We start from the raw sequence: 22434 nt of genomic DNA, 5'->3' as shown, positions 1-22434 counted from the left end.
ACTGCCTCAGGCAGCCACAAAGTTAAACAATTGCCTCTATTTGTTTTCCACTAATGCTCCTGGGGAAAATGGTTATCATACTGGAGGAGTTTCAAGACGGATGGAGTCTTCCAAGGAACTGCTAGACAGATCAAATAATTCCAGACCTTTGTGAATAAGGTTTGAGGAGCTTCAACCCCATTCAGGAGTCAACTTTTCTCCAGAGAAGACTAGTTCCTTTCAGTGAATACTACTATTTAGAAACCAAGTTTGGATGCTACATGTTGTCATTGCAACTGAGGTGTCATTGCTTCCAGGCCCTATCAGTACAGGAGTAGGAAGTATATGTATGTGTATACATATACATAAACACACATATGTTGATTTCTTTACCTCTGTATATTAAAAACTTACACCAGTTACTCTAAATCCATCCCAATAGCACAGGGTTTATTCTGTCCTTTTGCCTTTTCATATTTGTTAACTCCTTTCTCTGATAGAAACCTGATCCCTCATCCTTAATATATTTACTGATTTGCTCAAATCCTTCCTGTATTTGTGAATTCACATACTTGCTAAAATTTATTTGTAACCCGAATCAATACTTGTGGTGCTTTTGCAGTCATTTGTGGACATGTGCAGGGGGTGAAAAATTTGAACTGCAACATGCATATTCCTGGCTGAGGTGATACTCTGACTTCTTGTTTTAGCTATTATGCTGTAAACAAGTATCCTTCTCATGGTCAATTTAGTGTCATGTTTTTTGCATTTTTGTGCTTTTGTTGGTGATTTCTCTGTTTAAAATCGCCCCCAGGTGTAGTGCTGAAGTGCTGTCTAGTGCTGCTAAGTGCAAAAAGGCTGTGATGTTTCTTGTGGAGAAGATTTGTGTGTTATAGATGAGTTTTGTTCAGGAGAGAGTTAGTGCTGTTGGCTCTGAGTTCAGTGTTAATGAATCAACAACATATTAAATAAGGTGTCTTTAAACAGAAACACACAAAACAAGTTCATGTATTGTTTGGTTGATGAAAATGTTGTGACCAGAGGCTTGCAGGAACCTAACCCTGTATTTTTCCCCTAGGAGCAATGGTTCAGTGTTTGCTAACTTAGTGTTTGTGGTCACTTTGTAAAACATAACTATGGGGAGTAGGAGAATTGACTACCTGTAAAGCCTTTTCCAGCTCATGGGTGAGCAAAGGAAAATACTATGTATCTTAAAAACCACATGAAGAAAGAGTCTGGTCAGTGGACTAATTAAAGTGTAGTCACAAAAAGAGCTGATCTGTGAGAATATTTTCAAATACGATGTAAAATCACCTGCAAATCACAATATGCACAGGAAATACAAACATAAAACGTATCTTTAAAATTTTGGTTGAAGTGTTGATGAGGCAAAAGGATGATAAAACCAGTTCCCACTGAGTAATGGTGTTTATACTATCCTAAGTTAAAGCAATGTGTTTTGTTTTTTGTTTTTTTTTTGCCGTATGCGGGCCTCTCACTGTTGTGGCCTCTCCCATTGCAGAGCACAGGCTCCCGATGCGCAGGCTCAGCGGCCATGGCTCACGGGCCCAGCCGCTCCGCGGCATGTGGGATCTTCCCAGACCGGGGCATGAACCCATGTCCCCTGCATCGGCAGTCAGATTCTCAACCATTGCGCCACCAGGGAAGCCCTAAAGCAATGATTTTAACCACTGGAATTTTTTTCTGAACTTGGGAGAACTGAGGTTTGCTAATTGTTATAGACCTAATGTATTAGTATCTATAAGAGGATGATAAGTACTTCCACAGATTTACTGATATATATTTATAAATGAAGTATTGGGAGAGGTGGAAAGGAAAAAGGACTTAGTAGAATCAGTAGAACCAGAACCTGGAGTCTAGGTTGAAGCAAATGAGCTCATGCTTTGGGTAGGAGAGAAGAAGAGAGTCCCAGAGGAACTCCAAGGGGATTAGCTTGTGTGGAGAGGAGCAGTAATTCTCAAACCAGAGAGTATGAGTCAGGTTTTGGAACTGCTGAGTGGAGAATGCAAGGCAGAGTATGTAAGTATATTGATGGGTCGGAGTCCAGTTGGTAAAGATCAGGTGTTTAAGTTTGACTACAGAGACACTTGGAGGCACTGCAAGCTTTTGAGAAAGGGAATTCCAGGTTCAAAGCAATATTTTAAGAAAATGGTTCTTGCTGCTGTGACAGTTTGCTGGGGAAAGAGGAGTTTACTTAACATAATTCAGTAACAGTTGTTAATAGCAATAGTGAAGCCTTTGTGTGTGTGTTTTACTGTTATTGAAGTGCTTTTACAGGTGGTCCTTGGGACGCTCCTGTGAGGTAGCTTTTATTATTCCCACTTTTAAGTAAGGGAAAATGGAGGTCCAGAGTTTTGAGTAACTAGTTCAGGGTCACACAGCTATTTAATGGTAGGCTTGCGATTCAGATACCCTTTCTGCTACACCTCAGTTTCAATTAAGGATTTCGACAAAGAATTTTTGTTGTAGGATTGGAGAAGGAAAGAAAACAGCAGCTGATTAGTACTTTCTTCTAATAAGATGTGATTTAAAGTATTGGCATGAAACCAAGTAGAGTCAAATGTTACAGAGAAAATTTTTATTGACATTGGAAAAAATATGATGAAATTCTTCAGAAAATCTTCCAAAAGTTTGCATTGTTCCTACTTGTAATTTCCTCTTACCTTACCCCCACCCCCCACCCCCCACCCCCACTCCGCTTTGGGCCTGAATCTGCTGAAGTTTCATCTTAGCACGTATTTACATTTTTAGGAAAGGAACATCTGACATGGAATGATCTGGTAAATGTGTCAGCTGTTAGTAAACAAGAAGCCAGTAATTGTATCTCATTTGAAAACAATCCCAACAGGTCAAACCTCAGCTGAAATAAAATCCTATTTTTAAGCTTTACTTTTAATTTGAAACATAAGTTGCTGTGAGTAGCCTATTAGAAACATTTACACAACTTTAGAAAGCATCTTTAGGTTTAAAATTCTAATACCTTTCTCCCCTTTACCCCTGGCCCTTCCTGCCTAGTCATGAGGAAATGGAGATTCAGATTCAACTTAATATTTATTGAGTTGGACATACTGCAAAGGACATTTTTTTCCTTAAAATCCTGAGAGGTAGGGATTTTTATTTATTTTATGGAAGAGACAACAAAGGCTCATAGCTCACTGACAGGGGAGCCAAGAGTCAAATCAGTGCTTTCTGATTCCAAGTACAGGACTCTTCCCATAGTATTATGCTGTATTTTAATTGGTTCAAGACTAGGTCATAGAGTGGTAGAGCTAGAAGGGACTTTGGGGATATTTCCTCTACCCTTTCATCCCATAAATGAGCATGGATCCAGGAGCTGGGCTTTCTGGATTCAAATCTTAACCCCGCTATTTATTAACCATGTGACCTTGGGAAGTTACTTATCCGTACTTCCATTTCTTTATCCATATACGTGGAATAATAGCAATATACCTAAGTCATTGGGTGGTGATTATGAGGTTTAAATGAGTTCATATATGTAAAGTACCTGGCACGTAGTAAGTGTTTATAAGTATTACTAATATTTGTTAAGAGGAAACTGAGTATCATAAAGGTGTAATTACTTCTAAAGATTATATTAAAGTAGCTGAGTTTAAACTAGGATCCGGATCTTTGACTCCTACTATTGTAGTTGATGGTTGGCAAAGTGTTTTCAGATAGTTTGGTATATCCAGTCCTCATTATGGCTCTATAAAGTCTACAGGCCAAGTGAAAGAAACCCTTCGATCTCCCAAAGTTGGTTTCTAGGATAGAGATTTCCAGTGCTGTGTACGTGGATGCCATTTATACAGTGGGTTGTATTTCAGCTTCATAAAGTAAAGCAGGCTTCTCATTTAGCAAGGTAGAGCTTCTCCTTTCTCCAGCCTAACCTTTCACTTTAGTCCAGAGACCTTTTTGAGGTCAATTAATGCCAGAGGGAAAAATTGGACCTCAGTCATAGCTCTAACAGCCACTTAATCTCCCTTTGTCTTGGAAATCAAATTGCCCAAGTGTGTTTTCCCACCCTAAAAATTTCAGCCCATGGGGCTTCCCTGGTGGCACAGTGGTTGAGAGTCTGCCTGCCGATTCAGGGGACACGGGTTCGTGCCCCGCTCCGGGAAGATCCCACATGCCGCGGAGTGGCTGGGCCCGTGAGCCATGGCCGCTGAGCCTGCGCGTCCGGAGCCTGTGCTCCGCAATGGGAGAGGCCACAACAGTGAGAGGCCCGCATACCGCAAAAAAATAAAAAATAAAAATTTCAGCCTTAGTTTCTTCATCCTTTTGGGGTTAATGGTAATCCTGGCACTGTTCACTGTAAAGGGATTTTATGAAGAGCTTATAAATCAGTGTTTATGAAAAGGAATTGCAAACTCTGATTTAAATGATAAGCTAACTGTAAAATGCCTGAAATAGGTTTATTTTGTTACTTTCCTGAGAGGGAGCTCATGTCCTCCAGTTTGGGTCAGCTGTTACCAGAATTCGTCTAGTCCGTGGTAGGCAGGGGTACATTTTATCCTTGGAGAGGTGAGCATGGGGAGGCTTGGTCCTAGTCCTGTTTTGGAAATTCTCCTTTCATGTGCCCTGTTCTGGCAGAATTTCTAGACTTAGGTATGCTCTTTGCCTTCTACACATGGAGTCTGATATAGATTCCTGACAAACTATTTTTTTCTTTCTCTAGAGGAACCGGATTAGCATCTCCCAGTGGGTTCCAGTATGCAGCCGATTGCTACTTGTGTCTCATACACAGGGACAGTGGGGCAGGGCTCTGTCTGGTACTTCCCAGGTAAGATTTGTTATTCCTTTGCTTGGTATGAAAAAACCTTAGTGTTTATGTGCAAATGTCATGTATTTATAGATTAACCAACCAAATTGTGTGATGGAAAAACCTCATGAGACCACTTCTGGGTCTCTGTGGTGCCAGCTCAGGACTGATTCCTACTGTATGGTGTCTAGGGCGTTGCTTCTAAATACCCCAGCAGTGGAACTTAGCCTAGGATACCATGCTACAGTCTGATGATTTTTACTGTTGGGAGTGTTTCCAGATATTCATCTCAGAGTTAACTTTTCTTCAGTTTTCTTTTTGTAGCCACTTTATGCCGCTTTTATTTGGGGTAAGAAATGTTTCTTCATTTTTTTCCTTTTTATGAACATAAAAATCCAAGGAACAATTATTTCAGGCCTTAGTTTACCACTGATCACATGATTCTTTATAAAGTAGTTTACTTTGGACCCTCCTTGAGAGTTTTTTCTCCTGATTTTTGTTGATTGTACAAATAATTTAGTAATAAAGGAAATAAAAATCACCCATGACTTCAAACCTGAAAACATTTGCTGGTTCTTTTCCAGTCCTTAAGTATGTATGTGTGTACTAATTTTTTCCCTCGGTACCTTAACAAATATCCACAGAATTTTATGTTCTGGTGCTTTTTCACTTATTAGAGCAGACATTATTCATGTTGTTAGATAGATTTCATAATTAATTTTTTAAATGGCTACATGTTATTTATTTAACCTTTGTTTATATTAAAATTATCTACAGATTTTTTGTAGACTTTAATGTGGTTACCATTTTATTGTTATATAGTATTTCTCATTTTTAATTATTTATTAAAGATGAACTTCTAGGAGGGTGTACCCTAGGTCAAAGGGTATAAGCAGTTTTCCTCTCCAAAAAGTTGTTTTAATTTATACTGCCACCAGCAAGTTTATATAACTAGTTTTTCATCATTACCTCCCCTAAATTGGGTGTTTTAAAAAAATTTAAACTAATTGGGTAGAAAATGTTACCTTGTTTTGCTTTGCATTTCTTTATCAGGGTTAAACATTTTTCTGTTTATCAGTTATATTCTGGTTTGTAAAAATTACATATTTACATCATTTCTCTGTTTATCTACTGGGAATTTATTTTCATTACCAATTTATGTAAATTCCTTTTATAGCCATTCACTTTATTTTTCATATTTAATGCAATGAAAAATTATTTTTGATGTATATAATTATATATTATATAATTTAAATAAATAAATAAAATATATTAAAATACTTAAAATATAGAGTAATTCCCTCCAGCTAGTGTATAAGCCTTGCCCTTCTGAGGACATGTCTTATTTTTACCTGTATTTCCTGGGCTTCTCACTAAGTCTGGCACAGAGAAGGCACTAAATGTATGTTGAATGAATGAAGAATATGCTTGTGCAAAAGAGGCATCTACTTTGGGTAGTCATGTAGCTGTTTCTTTTCAGAGTTGGGCTAGGTTCTATTTTTATTTTTATTTCTGTGCACTGGAAAATTTTAGTAGAATTTATCCTATAGTTCTAAATCATTTGTAAATAATGTGTGCAGAGATGGTGGAAGGAGGAACTCATTATATCAGTCTCTGAGTTGTGCCTCATTCTTTGAATCAATAAACATTTATTGGGTACCTAATATATACCAGATACTATATTAGGCTCTGGGATGGCATTATAGAGAAACATCCATGTAAATAACTTAAAATTGTTTATCTCATGCTGACAAGATTATAAATAAACTGGACATTTTGTCATATTGACGTTACCTCACTGGTACATCTTCCCATCTTTGAGTTCTCCTGGTTGGAAAACTCTGCTTCAGAATGACATCCTTAGGTACATATCTGACAGGGAGGCAAATTTGGCTTAGAATGAGGAAGAACTTTGTGTTAACTAGAATTGTGGTGTAATGGGATGTGTTGGCTGTATTTTGACAAAGTAAATTTACTTTTACTGGAAGTATTCAAGCAATGATTGGAAGGCTATGTTAGGGGCTTGACATAAAAGTATCCTCCATTGGATGAGTGGTAGTATCAGATGATCTCTAAGGTAATGTCCAATGCTATAATCCTATTATCATTTTCAAAAGGCTAGGGACATTGGACTCTAATCTGTCTTTTCTAAGTAACCTCTTGAAGTTCTGTCATACTTTGATGAGTCTACTTAAAAAGTTTTTTTTAGGGCTTCCCTGGTGGCTCAGTGGTTGAGAGTCCGCCTGCCGATGCAGGGGACACGCCTTCGTGCCCCGGTCTAGGAAGATCCCACGTGCGGCGGAGCGGCTGGGCCCGTGAGCCATGGCCGCTGAGCCTGCGCATCTGGAGCCTGTGCTCTGCAATGGGAGAGGCCACAACAGTGAGAGGCCCGCGTACCGCAAAAAAAAAAAAAAAGTTTTTTTTAATTTTTGAAATAATTTAAACTTCCAGAAAAGTTATAAAAATGGTAGTGTTCCCTTATACCCTTCATCTAGCTTCCTCTAATGTTAGCATCTTATAGCAATTATTGAAACCAGGAAGTGAACATTGATGTGATACTATTAACTAATCTATACACCTTATTCCAATTTTACTTTTTTTCCCCATTAATGTCCTTTTTTTGGTCTCTCAATTGGGGTTCATCTAATATTTTCTTAAAATTAGATTGAGGCTATGCGTTTTTGGCAAAAGTGATATTGTTTCCTTCTCAGTGGGTCACATCAGGGGATACATGATGCCAGTTATTACTGGTGATGTTAACTTTGATGACTTGGTTATTAAATTGGTGTCCGTCAGCTTCCTCTACTATAAAGTACTATTTTCCCCTTTGTAATTAGTAGGTGTCTTGTGAGAAGATACTTTGAGATTATGCAAATATCCTGTTTCTCATCATACTTTCTTTTTTTGAAGTTTTTAAAATAATTTTTATTGAAATATAGTTGATTTACAATGTTGTGGGTTTTTTTTGGGTTTTTTTGGCTGCATTGGGTCTTTGTGGTGCACGGGCTTCTCATTTTGGTGGCTTCTCTCGTTGTGGCTCGCAGGCTCTAGAGCCCAGGTTCAGTAGTTGCGGCTCACAGGCTTAGTTGCTCCGCAGCATGTGGGATCTTCCCGGACCAGGGGTCGAACCCGTGTCCCCTGCATTGGCAGGCGGATTCTTAACCACTGTGCCACTAGGGAAGCCCCAGGAGGTGGAGTTTTGATAAAAACTTTTATTTCAACTATTTTGTTCCTTTTTTTGCATAAATATAAAAATGTTCCAAAATTTCCAAGATCTTAGAAGATAGTGACTGAAAGGATCAATCAGTGATGTTCATTTTAAAGGATTAAGAAAAGGCCCCAAAACTACAAAAGATGAAGCAGCCTAAGCTGAATAATTTATTACAACAACTTGTAAATGTTTGTGTAAAATGTCTTATAAGGGTTTATTGTTGGGTCTGTGGGCACCCAGGGGTGAGGGGTGGGAGCAGGATTTCTTTCTTTTTTAAGGCTGTATAATATTCCATTGTATCTATCTATCTATCTATCTATATCTATATCTGTATATCTATGCCACAGTTTCTTTATCCATTCTTCTGTCAGTGGGCATTTGGGTTACTGCCATATCTTGGCTATTGTGAATAATGCTGCAGTGAACATAAGTGTGCAAGCATCTCTCCAAGATCCTGCTTTGAATTTTTTTGGATATATACCCAGAAGTGGGATTGTGGTATCATGTGGTAATTCTATTTATGGTTCTTGACTGCGACAGTCATTACTATGGTGTTTGCTTGATGGTCATTTTTGAATTCCATCATTTCCTACTACATTTCTTGATTGGAATTCTACTGTAAGGAAGAGCTGTCACTTTCTCTCCATTTATTTATTTATTCGATTGTTTTGTTTGTATCAGTATGAGCTAATGGATATTTATTCTGTGAGTTATAATACATTATTCTCATTATTTTGTTATCAAATTGTTCCATGTTTGGCTGTTGAGAACTCCTTCAAGTTCCTTTCTACGTGCCTTCATTTTTTGAACACTTCCTTGTTTCTTGGCACCACAAGATGTTTCAGGTTCATGTTGTATTTTCTTTGCTCTAGCCCTAGAGTTAACAGTTTCCCCCCAGGAGCCCTGGTTCCTTTTATTGGAGAATGATATTTGGAATATTCAGAAATTAAGATCTGGGTGCTAAGTGTACATGAGCCAGTGTTGTTGAACTCTACGCAGGTTTTTGAAATCAGTTAGATATAGGGCAAAGAAGATAGCTCTGAATACATGTTTTACCCCTTAATGAACTTTACTTCTTTGAGCCTTAGTGTTCTTATTTCTAAAATGGGAAAAAATAGTATCAACTTTTCGAGGTTGTTGTGAGATAACATAAGTAAAACAGCAAGTGTACAGGTGCTGGGCATATGGGAGATCTTCAGTAACTTGTAACTGCTATTTTTGTTGCTATTTATGTTCATGCTACTTGGGTAAATGTTCTCCTCAGCTTGTAAATTGAAACTTAAAAAAAAATTTTTTTTTTAATCCTAAAACTACCTTAAGCAAGTTGCACCCTCTCCCTGTGTCTTAGTTTCCTCATCTGTGAAAGGAAAAGGTAGGACTTAGAAGATCTCTGAGATTCCTTCCAGAAGATCTCTGAGATTCCTTCCAGCTCAAGTGTTGTTATTCTAAGTTACTCCTTAGTTCTTCAGTTGCTTTTTCTCCAAGCTAAACAGCTTCAATTTATTTTAACCTTTCCACTAGGACCTTTTATTCATCTCTTTGATCATTCCTGTGGTTCTTTTCTGGACGTTCTCCAGATTGTCCTTCTATTTGGAAAAAAAAAAAAAACTCCACCTAGTTTTTATTGAGTGCCTACTCCATGCCCAGAATGGTGTTGAGCAATGGGACAGAAAATAAAAGAAGTATAAGATAGACTGTCTCCTGGTGGAGCTTATAGCTTTGCTGAAAGGACAAGATACATATAGTGTTGAAGAATTGCTTGAGTCCTGCCCTCCTTTTTCCTTTCCTTTCCTTTCTCTTTTCCTTTCCCTTTTTCTTTCTTTCTTTTTTCTTTCCCTTTCTTTCTTTCTTCCTTCCTTCCTTTCTTTTCTTTCTCTTTTTCTTTCTTTCTTTCTTTTCTTTTCTTTCCTTCCTTCCTTCTCTCTCTCTCTCTTTCTCTCTCTCTGTCTCTCTCTCTCTCTCTCTCTCTTTCTGTCTCTTCCCTCTCTCTCTCTCCCCCTCTCTCCCTCCCTCTATCAGGGAGGTCTTTTCATTTTTAGAACCTTTTAGGAAGCAAAAAATAAAAGCAAAATCTTAATATGTCTTTTTTCTTAAAAAAATAAATTTATTTATTTATTTTCGGCTGTGTTGGGTCTTCATTGCTGCGCACGGGCTTTTCTCTAGTTGTGGCGAGCGGGGGCTACTCTTTGTTGCGGCACGCAGGCTTCTCATTGCAGTGGCTTCTCGTTGCGGAGCATGGGCTCTAGGAGCACAGGCTTCAGTAGTTATGGCATGTGGGCTCAGTGATTGTGGCTTGTGGACTCTAGAGTGCAGGCTCACTAGTTGTGGCACATGGGCTTAGTTGCTCCGTGGCATTCAGGATCTTCCCGGACCAGGGCTTGAACCCATGTCACCTGCATTGGCAGGCGGATTCTTAACCACTGCACCACCAGGGAAGCCCAAGGGAACCTTCTTGTACTGTTGGTGGGAATGTAAATTGATACAGCCACTATGGAGAACAGTATGGAGGTTCCTTAAAAAACTAAAAATAGAACTACTGTATGACCCAGCAATCCCACTACTGGGCATATACCCAGAGAAAAGCATAATTCAAAAAGACACATGTACCCCAATGTTCATTGCAGCACTATTTACAATAGCCAAGATATGGAAGCAACCTAAATGTCCATCAACAGAGGAATGCATAAAGAAGATGTGGTATATATATACAACGGCATATTAGCCATAAAAAGGAACAAATTTGGGTCATTTGTAGAGACGTGGGTGAACCTAGAGACTGTCATACAGAGTGAAGTAAGAAAGAGAAAAGCAAACATCATATATTAACGCATATATGTGGAATCTAGAAAAATGGTGTAGATGATCTTATCTGCAAAACAAATAGAGACACAGACGTAGAGAACAAACGTATGGACACCAAGGGGGAAGGGGGGTGGGGTGAATTGGGAGATTGGGACTGACATATATACACTATTGATACTATGTATAAAATAGTTAACTAATGAGAACCTACTGTGTAGCTCAGGGAACTCTACTTAGTGCTCTGTGGTGACCTAAATGGGAAGGAAATCCCAAAATGAGGGGATATATGTACATGTATAGCTGATTCACTTTGCCATATAGTAGAAACTTGGTGTCCATACGTTTGTTCTCTACGTCTGTCTCTATTTCTGTTTTGCAGATAAGATCATCTATACCAGTTTTCTAGATTCCACATATATGCATTAATATATGATATTTGTTTTTCTCTTTATGACCTGCTTCACTCTATATGACATTTATTTATTGATGGATATTTAGATTGCTTCCAGTTGGGCTTTTATTGATAGTGCTTTTATGAACATACTTGTACATGTTTTTTTGTGAATATATGTACACATTTCTGTTGGGATATACACTTAGGAATGAAATTGTTGAATCTTACAGAATGTATACATTCAGCTTCATAGATACTGCCAAATAATTTTCCAAAGTGACTGTACCATTTTACACTACCATCGGCAGAGTATGAGAGTTCTAGTTGCTCTGTATCCTTTCTAGCACTTTGTGTGTGTGTGTGTGTGTGTGTGTGTGTGTGTGTGTGTGTGTTTGGTGGGTGGTCTTTAAACATTTTTAAATGTGATATTCGGTTCTCTTTCTTGTGTAGTGAGTTTTCTTTCTCTTCTCCACAACATTATGAGCTCCATAGGATAGTAATTGTTTTATCTTAAAAACTGGCACAAGGGCTGGCATATTGTGGGTATTTAATAAAGGTTTGATAAATGAAACATGTATGCATGGCATGTGTGTGGATAAGAACAAGAAGGATATAATAAGAAATAACCATACAGGTGGTTGGGTTTGTTCATTCAACAAATGTTTGAGGGTTTCCTGTGTATAATACACTGTACTTGATTCTGGTACTACACCTAGTTCCTACCTTCATGGATATTTTTGGTGGTGGTGATAGAAAATAAGAGTGTGTAATAAATATATAATTGTACATTGTAATGAGTACTATGAGTAAAGTGAACAGGGTACTGCTATGATAGAGAATAATGGGATGATAAGAAACTATTTTAGATAAAGTGGTCAGAAAAGGCCTCTTTGAAAAAGTGACATTTGAGTATTTTGGGGTATTTTTTCTCTTTCACAGAAAGTTACTTGATATCTTTTTGGTTTAAACAGAGGAAAAATTAATGTTTTTAAAGGTCAAGGGAATCTTTTCGGGGGGCAAGGGCAAGAATGGGTAATACAAAAAGTAAGGAGCTATAGGGGAAGAAAAAGATCATGACATACACCTTGCCCCAAAGCACAGCTTGTTGAAACTGCTGTTAGTTGTGTTCTTTGAGCCTGTTTAAGTGCTTCATGTTCTAGTGGACCATTACACTGATATATGTGATGTAATGGGAGGTGTTCTGTGTTTAGTCTCTGTGTTACAAAGCCTGCTTGATACCTGTGAATTAAAGCATAAGTGTTCTTGGGACTGACCAGAAGAATCCTGACTAATCTTTTAATATCCTTGTTTGGAAAGAAAAGTAAATAGTAACTCTCCACATTTAGAAATTCTATTTTTTTCCTTCATTAGGATTAAAGAAAAAATCATTTTCATTTCATGTGTCCCATCTCTTGGAATAAGCCAGAATTGAACCCTCCTGCTGCTCCTTTCCCACCCCTTTATATTGTAAAGGAAATAAAACATTACTGAGAGTTTGGAAACTAGATTCTTAAACACTTCTGTAATTCTACCAGCATAGCAAAGTAACTCTTTCATTTCTGTGTGTTCCTTTTTAGACTTGCCCCTATGCATTCATGTGTTTACCTATAATTTTATACATATTATAAGTGTTTTCATGTTGCTAAAAATAATAATCTCTAATGTAAACTGTGGACTTTAGGTGATAATGTGTCAGTGTAGGTTCATCCATTGTAACAAATGTACCACTCTGCTGGAGGATGTTGATAGTGGAGGATGTTGTGGCTGTGTGGGAGGGGGTATATGGGAGCAGTCTGTACTTTCTGCTCATTTTTGGTGTGAACCTAAAACTGCTTTTAAAAATAAAGCCTATTAAAAATCTGATTATCTGATTTCCTATTGGGTGACTGTACCTTAATTTAATTAACCACCTCCTTTCTTATTGGACTTATTCCCCAGTTTTCACTCTTGTGAACAATGCTACAATGAGGATCTCTTGCATAGTTTTTTTCCTTAGGAATTTATTTTCAAAACTATGTTTACTCGTCTTGATTATAATAATACCAACCTGGTAGGATTGTGGTGAGGATTACATAAGGTAATATATGTAAGGCAAATACATAGTGCCTGGCATATAATTTTAACTAATGTCTATTATATTGCCAAAGTGCTTTCAAATGCAGTGTGAACATTGGAGGAAGACAGTTCTGATCTAAACGACAATGATGTTGATAATGATGGTGATGATGAAGACTTTTACTGTTTATTGAGTACCTATTTTGTGAAAGGTACTTTACGTTCTTTTACTTATTCAGTTATTCAGATGTTTATTGAGCATGTAGTAGGCAACATTAGGAATTGAGTTAAACAAGGCTAGAAAGATTCTGTATTTTTTACTTTGAAACAACTCTGATCACACTAACCCTCTAAGTGAATGGTCAGTGTTGCTTACCTCTGTTTTTTTTTTTTTTTTTTTTAAATCCCCCAGTGGCCCCAGATGAGCCAGGCCCTAGCATGTGGTGGATCAGTAGTAGACATTCAGCTAAGTAGGAAGTATCATACCACAAATAAGGTGAGACTTACAAGTTCTTTCTATGTCTATAGCGTGCTTTCACACAAGTGTTCTTACTTGAAATTCAGCAAAATTGTTAGCTGGATGAGGCAAGAAATTTTATCAGATGCAGAAGGTGAGGCTCAGGGAAGTAAAGTGACTTGCCCGAGGTCACAAGGATGGGAAGAGACAGACCAACTGAATATTGGAACCTAAGGTGTCTGATCCCGTGTCCTATATTTCTTCCATTGTACTCTCTTGCTTAGAAAACACTTTAGAGAAAAAGTGTAGTAGATTTTTTTATATGTTAAAAATAAAGTAATATTTAACTGATGGAGAATTTCTTATTGGATGTATAGCCTGCCTTCATTTAGAGAGGATTAGCATTAGAATAGGTTTTCCTTTGAATTTATTTGCAAACTACAAAACTATATCTCCTATAGTCATTAATAAAAAATAAAAGAGTTTAAAAACATTTATTCAGTGCATGCTTTGATTGATTATGACTTTGAATGACTTTTGACTGCTTTCAGACAGTATTTTTCTTTCCTTTTCCCATAATGTCAATAAACATAGAACATGTTTCTCAGAATTGTTCTTTGGGAGGTTGGGATCAAGATTTCTTTTTTAAAGTACTCTTTTCCATAGAACTTTTATTCTGATACCCCAAATCTATCATTTCCTAGACATGGGTTCATAGACATATGGTCAGTGAGGTGGGTATGTCTGCTCTGGAATTTAGAGGACACCTATTAGGGTTCCAGATGTGTTTGTACTGAGTGATAAGGTACCTAGAAAAATGAGAATGAAAAATTCTAGGTTAAAAAAAAAAAAAATCTAAGCAATAAAAAATGCCCTTAGACCCTAGTGAGAAATAAAAGCATTCTTTTAAAAAAACTTTTTTGCAACTAATTTTGGTTTCCTTCTTTTTGAATAAATAGCTTTCTTCTACCAAGGATTCCCCACAGCCTGTTGAGGAGAAGGTTGGTGCCTTCACAAAGATAATAGAAGCCATGGGATTCACAGGACCTTTGAAATACAGTAAATGGGTAAAGTCTTTTAAGTTGTTTTCATTTTTCTTCTTGAGCTTTGTGCTTTCTGCTCTTCACAGAAGAATTTTTTAAAGCTTCTGCTTTGCTTTTTGTGAAATACTTATATTATTTTGAGAGCTTCAAAATATGTTGTTGTCCCCTTGCCCCCCGTTCCAGGTCAGGTCTATACAGCATGTGGGGCTGAAATAGTCCCTCTACTCCCTTAACCTGATTCCTTAGAAGTATCTCAGTAGCAGGCAATCCAATAACACTGGTCTTTCCAGGTCTTTGCTACATGTTATGCCATATAGATGAGTTCTCAGAAGTTAGATGGGCCAAATGTTTTGATGGGCACTGCTCTTAAGGAAACACTCTCTGTGATTCATAAGTGATTTTCCCTAGGTCATTGTAATGACTTCCTTTAAAATTTTCCTAATAAGCATTTTTAAAATTAATCAATTCTATGATTTATTGTAATTCATATTTTATTATGAGGGCTGTTTGCTAACTGTGTCATTCCTAATCAGGTCTTGGCCTAGCATGTTATCTGTTTTATGGTACTTGCTATAAATGAATGAATGTCCTCTCTACATCAGGTGCTACTGCCCCTGGACTTTTATAGCAATGCCTCTAACCAATTAAAATAATAAAACACAAGTCATTGGGTTTTTCTCAGCCCAGTTATCTCCTAGTACTACTGTTTCTCTCTACAGTTATGGCAAAAGTACCTTTTAATACTTTTCAAGGTTGCTAGAATGTTGGATAAGCCTAATCAGTCATAAGTTATATATTAAAGCAAACCAACAAAAAGCAGTAGGGAAGACTTTTCTAGAAAACATTATAACTTTGCCCAAAATGACTAAATTATTCCAGTTACACCATTTTAACAAGTTGGAGTTAAATTAGAATTTCAATTTTATTGTGAACTTTACTTTTAGTTTCTTCTTATAATATCTGGCTCTCTTCCTAACAGTTCTCACTGTAGCAAATATAGGCTTCTCTCTATAATCTCCGTTTTACATAAATTGAACAGTGATTCCACAAGCATTTTGTTTGTAAGGGGCTTTGAAAAGTATAGAAGATAGCACACACATAACTAGGTTATAATGATGTCCTTGAGACCCTAAGGTTATGAAGTGTCTTCTTAATCATTAATGAAATATTAGTTATGCTCATTAAAGTTATCTTTTTTTACATCATAATTCTTGACAAATGATAATCACTGGTATATTTGGTAATATTATTAACCAGGATCTTTTCCTTTATTAAAAAAATATTTGCGATAATACATTTGGATTGAAAAACTTAAAATGTGTGTTTTGTTTGAAAGTAAGAAATTAAAAGGTAAATGAGAGCAGAAAGAAAGAAAGAAAAGAGAAAAAGTTTACTGTTTTATTCATTTCTTGATGGTTGAGTTCCACTTGGTTGCTTCCATATGCTTTGTCTCGTCCGTATTTTTATGATTCCAGGGGCAAAGTTGGCTACCATTTGGAGGATTACTAACTCATCAGGAAAATTTCTTCACTGTTTAAGTTAGTCTCTGATTTTTCTTGGTTCCCTTGTGACCTCAACTAAGTCCCTAATATTTGCATTTAAAAACTCTTTTGTGATGTGGCAGTGTCTACTTCCTGTAACCTTCATTTTTTAAATTTGTAACATCAAAACATCAAAGTATGACATTCTAGTATATTTTGGGTGGGAAGATGTAGGTATAATTTTCCATATTGAAAGATTGAGAGCCCTTTTCAGCAAATGTTGACTCAGAAATCTGTGGCAGACACGTGTATTGGGTTGCACTGGCAAGAATCTTTGAATTTTGTGTTTTCTCATGTCTTTCATTAGGGAGTAAAATGTCTGCTTGTCTCTGCATCAGCAGTATCAGCCAGCTTTCCTCCATCTTTTTATGTAATGTTTTCATGTGTAGTTCCATTTTTCTTCTAGATCCATATTTAGGAATTTAAATGTGGCTTTCCCTTACCTATTTGATTATCCTGAAATAACCATTCTTTTTCATTATCTTTATGGAGCAATATCAGATAAGATAAGGATAACATTTAACAGATTGAGCCACATGTCATTGAATAGGCGGTTTTCAGATTAGCATTAAGCCAAAAAGTTATTCCTGTTCTGAAGGACACTGACAAACTGGAATGCATTCAGAAGTGGGCAGTGAGCCTTGTGAAGGCTTCAGAAACTGTTGAATGCAGAGTGGTTGAAGGAAATAGGGATACTTTGCCTGGAAAAGAGAAGACATAATGGTTCTTCTCAGGTGTTTGAGGGGCAAATGTAAAAAAAATGGAGACTTAATCTGAGGTATTCCAGTGTGCAGATAGTGTTTACTGAATGTTACATGAAGCAGATTTATGTTCAATATAACAAAACTTTAGCAAGAGTTGTCCTCCAGTGGGATAGGTAGCCTCACAAGGTCATTGGACTTGTTTGAACAGGGGCCCAGATAGTTGACCATGAATCAAGAATGCTGTAGAAGGAATTCCAGTACAGAATAGAAAGTTCAAATGACTTCAAAGCCCCTTCCAACTCTCACACAGTTGTTTTAGTGTAAGCCTTTTACTAGATTCGTTTTTTTATCTTGTGGGATGGTACAAAATGCATCAGTTAGTGGGAGAGTTGATTTTCATTTCCTAAACCTGTCTTAGGTGCTTGTGTTTTAGTCAAGTAGACTGATGAAGTCTTCCAAAGTTAGAATGAAGTCATCTGAGGACCAGAACAATTTGTATTGACTGGATGGAAATTTAGTCCACCTACTTCTTTAACTTATATTAATGCATGAATCTTGAAGAGGTTCTTTCCCTGAGTTGTTATTTCCAGTCCCTGTGTGATGGTCTTAAGGGACTTGCTTTAGAGATTTGTCCAGGAAAATGGCTCACCCAAGTATAAAGGTTTGGCCTCGCTGCAGGAAAAGTGAGGAACTCTAAAATGCTCCTGATTGCTGCAGTATGAGCACTGTATACATACACTGGCCAATCTGGTGAAGTCTTCATTATTTGTAATGAATGCTTGCTTCATGAACATGTTGTGGGGAAAAACCTCTTTCTCATGGAACGATTTGGGCCTTGGAGGCAAGTGTGCTTTTCCTTAGGCAGAGTGATTAATTATGAACCAGAATCAGAAGGAAACTGCCGAGTTAAAAAAAAAAATCAAGACACAGGCCATTAGGAATTTTACTTAAAATTATAAATGTATTGATAGTTGAACTAGGCCTTAAGTTCCATGAAAAGAGTTTTTAACTGCTTTGTTTACTGCTGTATTCCTAGTGTCCAAATCGGTTTTAGGCACTGAGTTCGGTGCTCAATAAATTATTTGTTGACTGGAACAAAAGCTTATAGATGTCCTAAACTCTCTGTTTCAAGGATAGGAATAGGCCTGTCAAGGCCAAAGCATTAGGATAACGATATCATTAGGATATCATTAGTTTGGTGATGGTACAAACCAGTGCTTCCCCAAATGTGTTCTATGTCACATACTTCCAAGAACCTCAGGTGTTAAAAAGTTAAACATGCTTCTTTTGTAGACTGCTGATACGGTGAATTACACTTATTGATTTGTGAATGTTGAATCAACTTGGCATTCCTGGGATAAATCCCAGTTGATCATGATATGATCTCCTTTTAAAATATTGATGTTAGTATTTTGTTAAGGAGTTTTGGATCTATGCTTATGAAGGCTATGGTTTTGTAGTTTTGTTTTCTTCTGATGACTGGTTTTGACACCAGGGTAATGTTGGCTCATAGAATGAGCTGGGAAGTGTTCTTTCGTCTTTTTTTCTGGAAGAGTTTGTGTAGATTTGGTATCATTTCTTTAGATATTCAATAGAATTCTCTAGTGATGCCATCAAGCCTGGAGTTTTCTTTGGGGAAAGGTTTTTAGCCACAAATACAATTTTTAAAATAGAGATAGGACTATTCATGTTATTTATTTATTCTAGTGAGCTTTGGTAGTTTGTATCTTTCAATGAATTTGTCCATTTCATCTGAGTAGTCACATTTATTGGCCTAAAGTTGTTCAAAATATTCCCTTATTATCCTATTAATATCTTCAGGATATGTAGTGATGTTCCTCTCCTCTCTGATTCCTGATGTTGGTAATTTGTATCTTCTCTGTTTTTCCTTTTTTTCCCCCCTAGATCAGTTCTACTAAATTTTTGTCAATTTTATTGATATTTTCAGAGAACCAGCTCTGGCCTCTTTTGATTTTCTGTGTTATTTTTCTGTCTTCAATTTCACTGATTTCTGCTCTTATCTTTATATATCATTCTTTCTGCTTGCTTTTAGGTTTAATTTGCTCTTTCTTTTTAGTGTCTCACCATTTGTTTAAATGTGGACTTCCAATGCTGATTTACTGCTCATATAAGTATATCTGATTTCCATTTGTTATATGTTCTGTTCTGTTTTCCCCCATATGAACTTTAGACTAAAATCATTGAAAACTTAACATTAGCAAATGAAAAAATCTTAATTGCAATCAAAGACATAATACTTTAATTTATTATAGGTATTTCTGCCCATCAGAAACTGAAATATAAATATTATATAGTATTGGATATAGTATATCCTTGGTGACTTTGAACCTTAATAACCAAACAGCTCTGCTAAAATTCTAGGTTGGTTTTTCTTCAGTTGCTATGCCATTCTCTTTGCATATACATATTTTTTAGTCTGTGTATATTTGAGTAATTTTCTCTGTCATTTTAAGGAAAAATAAGCTTCTACGAGCCTTTTGTTGATGGACTAATTTAATTGTATCCTGAAGGAAATATTTTGAAAGCCCTTAGAAATTCTTCTTCTTTTAGCACTGAGTTGGTCTTCAGACCTACAGTCAACCCTTACAAGAATTTATTTTTCATTTTTAGGTTTTTGTGAAGGCATAATGTACATACAGTAAAATATACAAATCTTAAGTATACAGCTCAGTGAATAAATTAAAACCACCACCCAGATCAAGATTCTAAGAGAATTCTTAGTGCTTTGGGGAATAGTAAAAGGTTGATCCTTTTACTATATTTTACATTCATTAGAAACTCTTATTTATAAACATAGTATTCTGTTAATCAGCAAACTATAAAACTAGGGAAAACATAAAAAAAAGTGACCCCCTCCCTTCAGGGAAAAAAAAGACAGAATAGTTAATAGGGCTTCTGAGGAAAGATCAAAGGATGGAGGGTTTTGTTTGTTTGATTTTGGTAAGGAGAATGGGTAATTTTTTTAATATAAAGGGTTTCAGATTATAAAGAATTAATGTGGATGGTTCTGAATGGTGGTTTAGAGGCTGAAACGTGGTGAAATGGGTTTGAATTAAAGGAGAGAGTTCGTCTAAATATTGGGAAAACCTTTTTGACATTTTGATGCCAAAATCGTAAAATTGTGTGAAGTCTGTGAATGGCTAGAGACAGGTTTGGACCCATCCTTCTAGTTGAAAAGCATATAAGATTCTGTGACCTACATCTAATGGCAGTAGAACATTCACTTGGTCATGTCTTGAGTTTGGTTTTATTTTCTTTGTCTAGAAGATTAAGATTGCGGCCCTGCGCATGTATACTAGCTGTGTGGAGAAAACTGACTTCGAGGAATTCTTTCGAAGTAAGTTACTATTTTTTTTTTTTTTGTAAGTTACTATTTTTGATAGTTGTGAAAAGGAAAATAAATCTACTTTTCATTTTTATGATTGTGTCTTGGTAGGATCGGGTTTCTTTTTAAGTTACCAGTAAAACAGTTTTTCCTGAACAAAATGTGTAATAAAAGCTGCTTATTTTTCTCTTTTAATAGAATAAACAAAGGCCAAAAGAACCCTATAAATAAGACGTTTTAACAAGTTTGAAAAAAGACCTAAAAATTTGTCCAGTACTTTGACATCATCATTCCCCCTTGTCCACACATGCATCTTTTTACATAAGAGTGTACTCAGAGTAAACACATCCTATTTTACGTTCTGGGTGTTTTACTCAGTATTTTTGACATGAACTTCTGCCCAATCATTCCTCTTTTATTTCTAGTTTATAATTGTTTTAGTTAACCCTGGAATATGCCTCATGATTTTTCTTCTTTCTGTAGAAGGACTGTTGAGTCAAAAGGCACATATAATTTTATTTTTATCCCATTGATAAATTGCTTTCCAAAAGTGTTTTACTGGTTTATATCATCTTCACTAGCAGTTGATTATATCAATACAGTATTCATTTTGTTAATGTAAACTGTTGTAGTTATAAACATGTCATTTAAAGCAGATACTTATAAAGTCATTGGGAAAGGTTAAGCTGTTTCCAGTTCCACAGATTTTGGAAGGAAATGCGTTCTGTTCACATCTGTGGTAACAGTCATTATCCTCAAAGCAACAAACACTTAACTAAATATACTTGATATTTTTCATGGACAGCCAATAATTATATATAATTATGTTAACAACAATGAAGAGAGAGATGAAGTTTTGATTATTTAATAACTATTTTGTTTTTTTAAATTAAATGCAAGTTTTGTCATTTTTACTATTTCAGCAGATTGGTACAATATTTCATTGGAAACTTAAAATACTGTGCTGAGTTGTAATCCTAATTTAGTATCCACCTTCCATTTCTTATTTACTCATAGTCAGGAAAGAAAACTTTCCTCCTTTTTTAATCTCTAACAATTTCTTACTTTAGGAGAAATTAGTGTGAAAGGAGAAAATAATCTTTCTCTACCTGATGAAGAGACTATTAATATTAGAAGCTGGATTTTTCTCAAGTGGTTTCTTGAATCCATGTACTCAAGTATTTTTCATCAGATCTTTTTAAAACCTCATCCTACACATCTATTTAATATTAAATAACTCATAAACTTTTTATAATTATTTTGAAAGGATGTTTACTAGCTATCTTTGTTTAGCTAATCCTCATTATTGAAGATTCTTGAATAATGAGACTATTATTACATATTTAAATTAATATATCATGCTTCAATTTATAATCTGTTGTAAACTACTTATAAAAATAAAAGTTTATTAAAATTATTAACTATTATATTTTAATAATTCACACTTACATGGTATGCTTTTACTTTTGTCTCATTTAGGAATTACAAAACATGTGAGACCGGAAGGGCTTGTATTCTTATTTTCATTTTTCTTTTGTTTTCATAAACAATTGAAACTTATAAAAAGGCTAAGTGATTTGCCCAAGGTTGCTTAGTCAAGCCTTGATCCTGTGTCATCTGGCTTAAAATCCAGGAATTTTTCTACTATAACATATTGCCTGTGAATGAAAATAACTGCAAAATAGAAATTGTAATCCATTTTAATATTTTTGTGTTTTATAATTTTTTGTATTTTACAGTTTTTTTTTTTACTTTTTAAAATTTTTATTTATTATTATTTTTGGCTGCGTTGGGTCTTCGTTGCTGCACACAGGCTTTCTCTAGCTGCGGCGAGTGGGGGCTACTCTTCGTTGCGGCACGCAGGCTTCTCATTGTGGTGGCTTCTCTTGTTGTGGAGCACGGGCTCTAGGCGCGCGGGCTTCAGTAGTTGTGGCACGCAGGCCCAGTAGTTGTGGCACGCGAGCTCTAGAGCGCAGGCTCAGTAGTTACGGTGCACGGACTTAGTTGCTCCGTGGCGTGTGGGATCTTCCTGGACCAGGGCTCGAACCTGTGTCCCCTGCATTGGCAGGCAGATTCTTAACCACTGCGCCACCAGGGAAGCCCTATTTTATAGTTTTTAAAT

The 22434-nt window shown here is 36.3% G+C and overlaps 1 protein-coding gene across 2 annotated transcripts in view; it reads left to right on the top strand.

The window, feature by feature from the left end:
* The window catches only part of UQCC1 (ubiquinol-cytochrome c reductase complex assembly factor 1), a 90568-nt gene that overhangs the window by 6843 nt on the left and 61291 nt on the right, over positions 1-22434 (top strand). The window contains exons 2-5 of one of the 2 annotated variants that reach the window (XM_082670330.1): positions 4676-4780; positions 13634-13717; positions 14638-14745; positions 20252-20324. In XM_082670330.1, coding sequence (XP_082526456.1) covers positions 4676-4780; positions 13634-13717; positions 14638-14745; positions 20252-20324 — 370 coding nt within the window. The remainder of the gene's footprint in view (positions 1-4675; positions 4781-13633; positions 13718-14637; positions 14746-20251; positions 20325-22434) is intronic. The other variant, XM_082670331.1, reaches the window with a different exon arrangement.

The sequence above is a fragment of the Grampus griseus genome (genome assembly GCF_964374135.1).
Source record: "Grampus griseus genome assembly, chromosome: 14".
Classification (NCBI taxonomy): Eukaryota; Metazoa; Chordata; class Mammalia; order Artiodactyla; family Delphinidae; genus Grampus; species Grampus griseus.
This window is presented reverse-complemented; position numbering and strand designations above follow the sequence as displayed.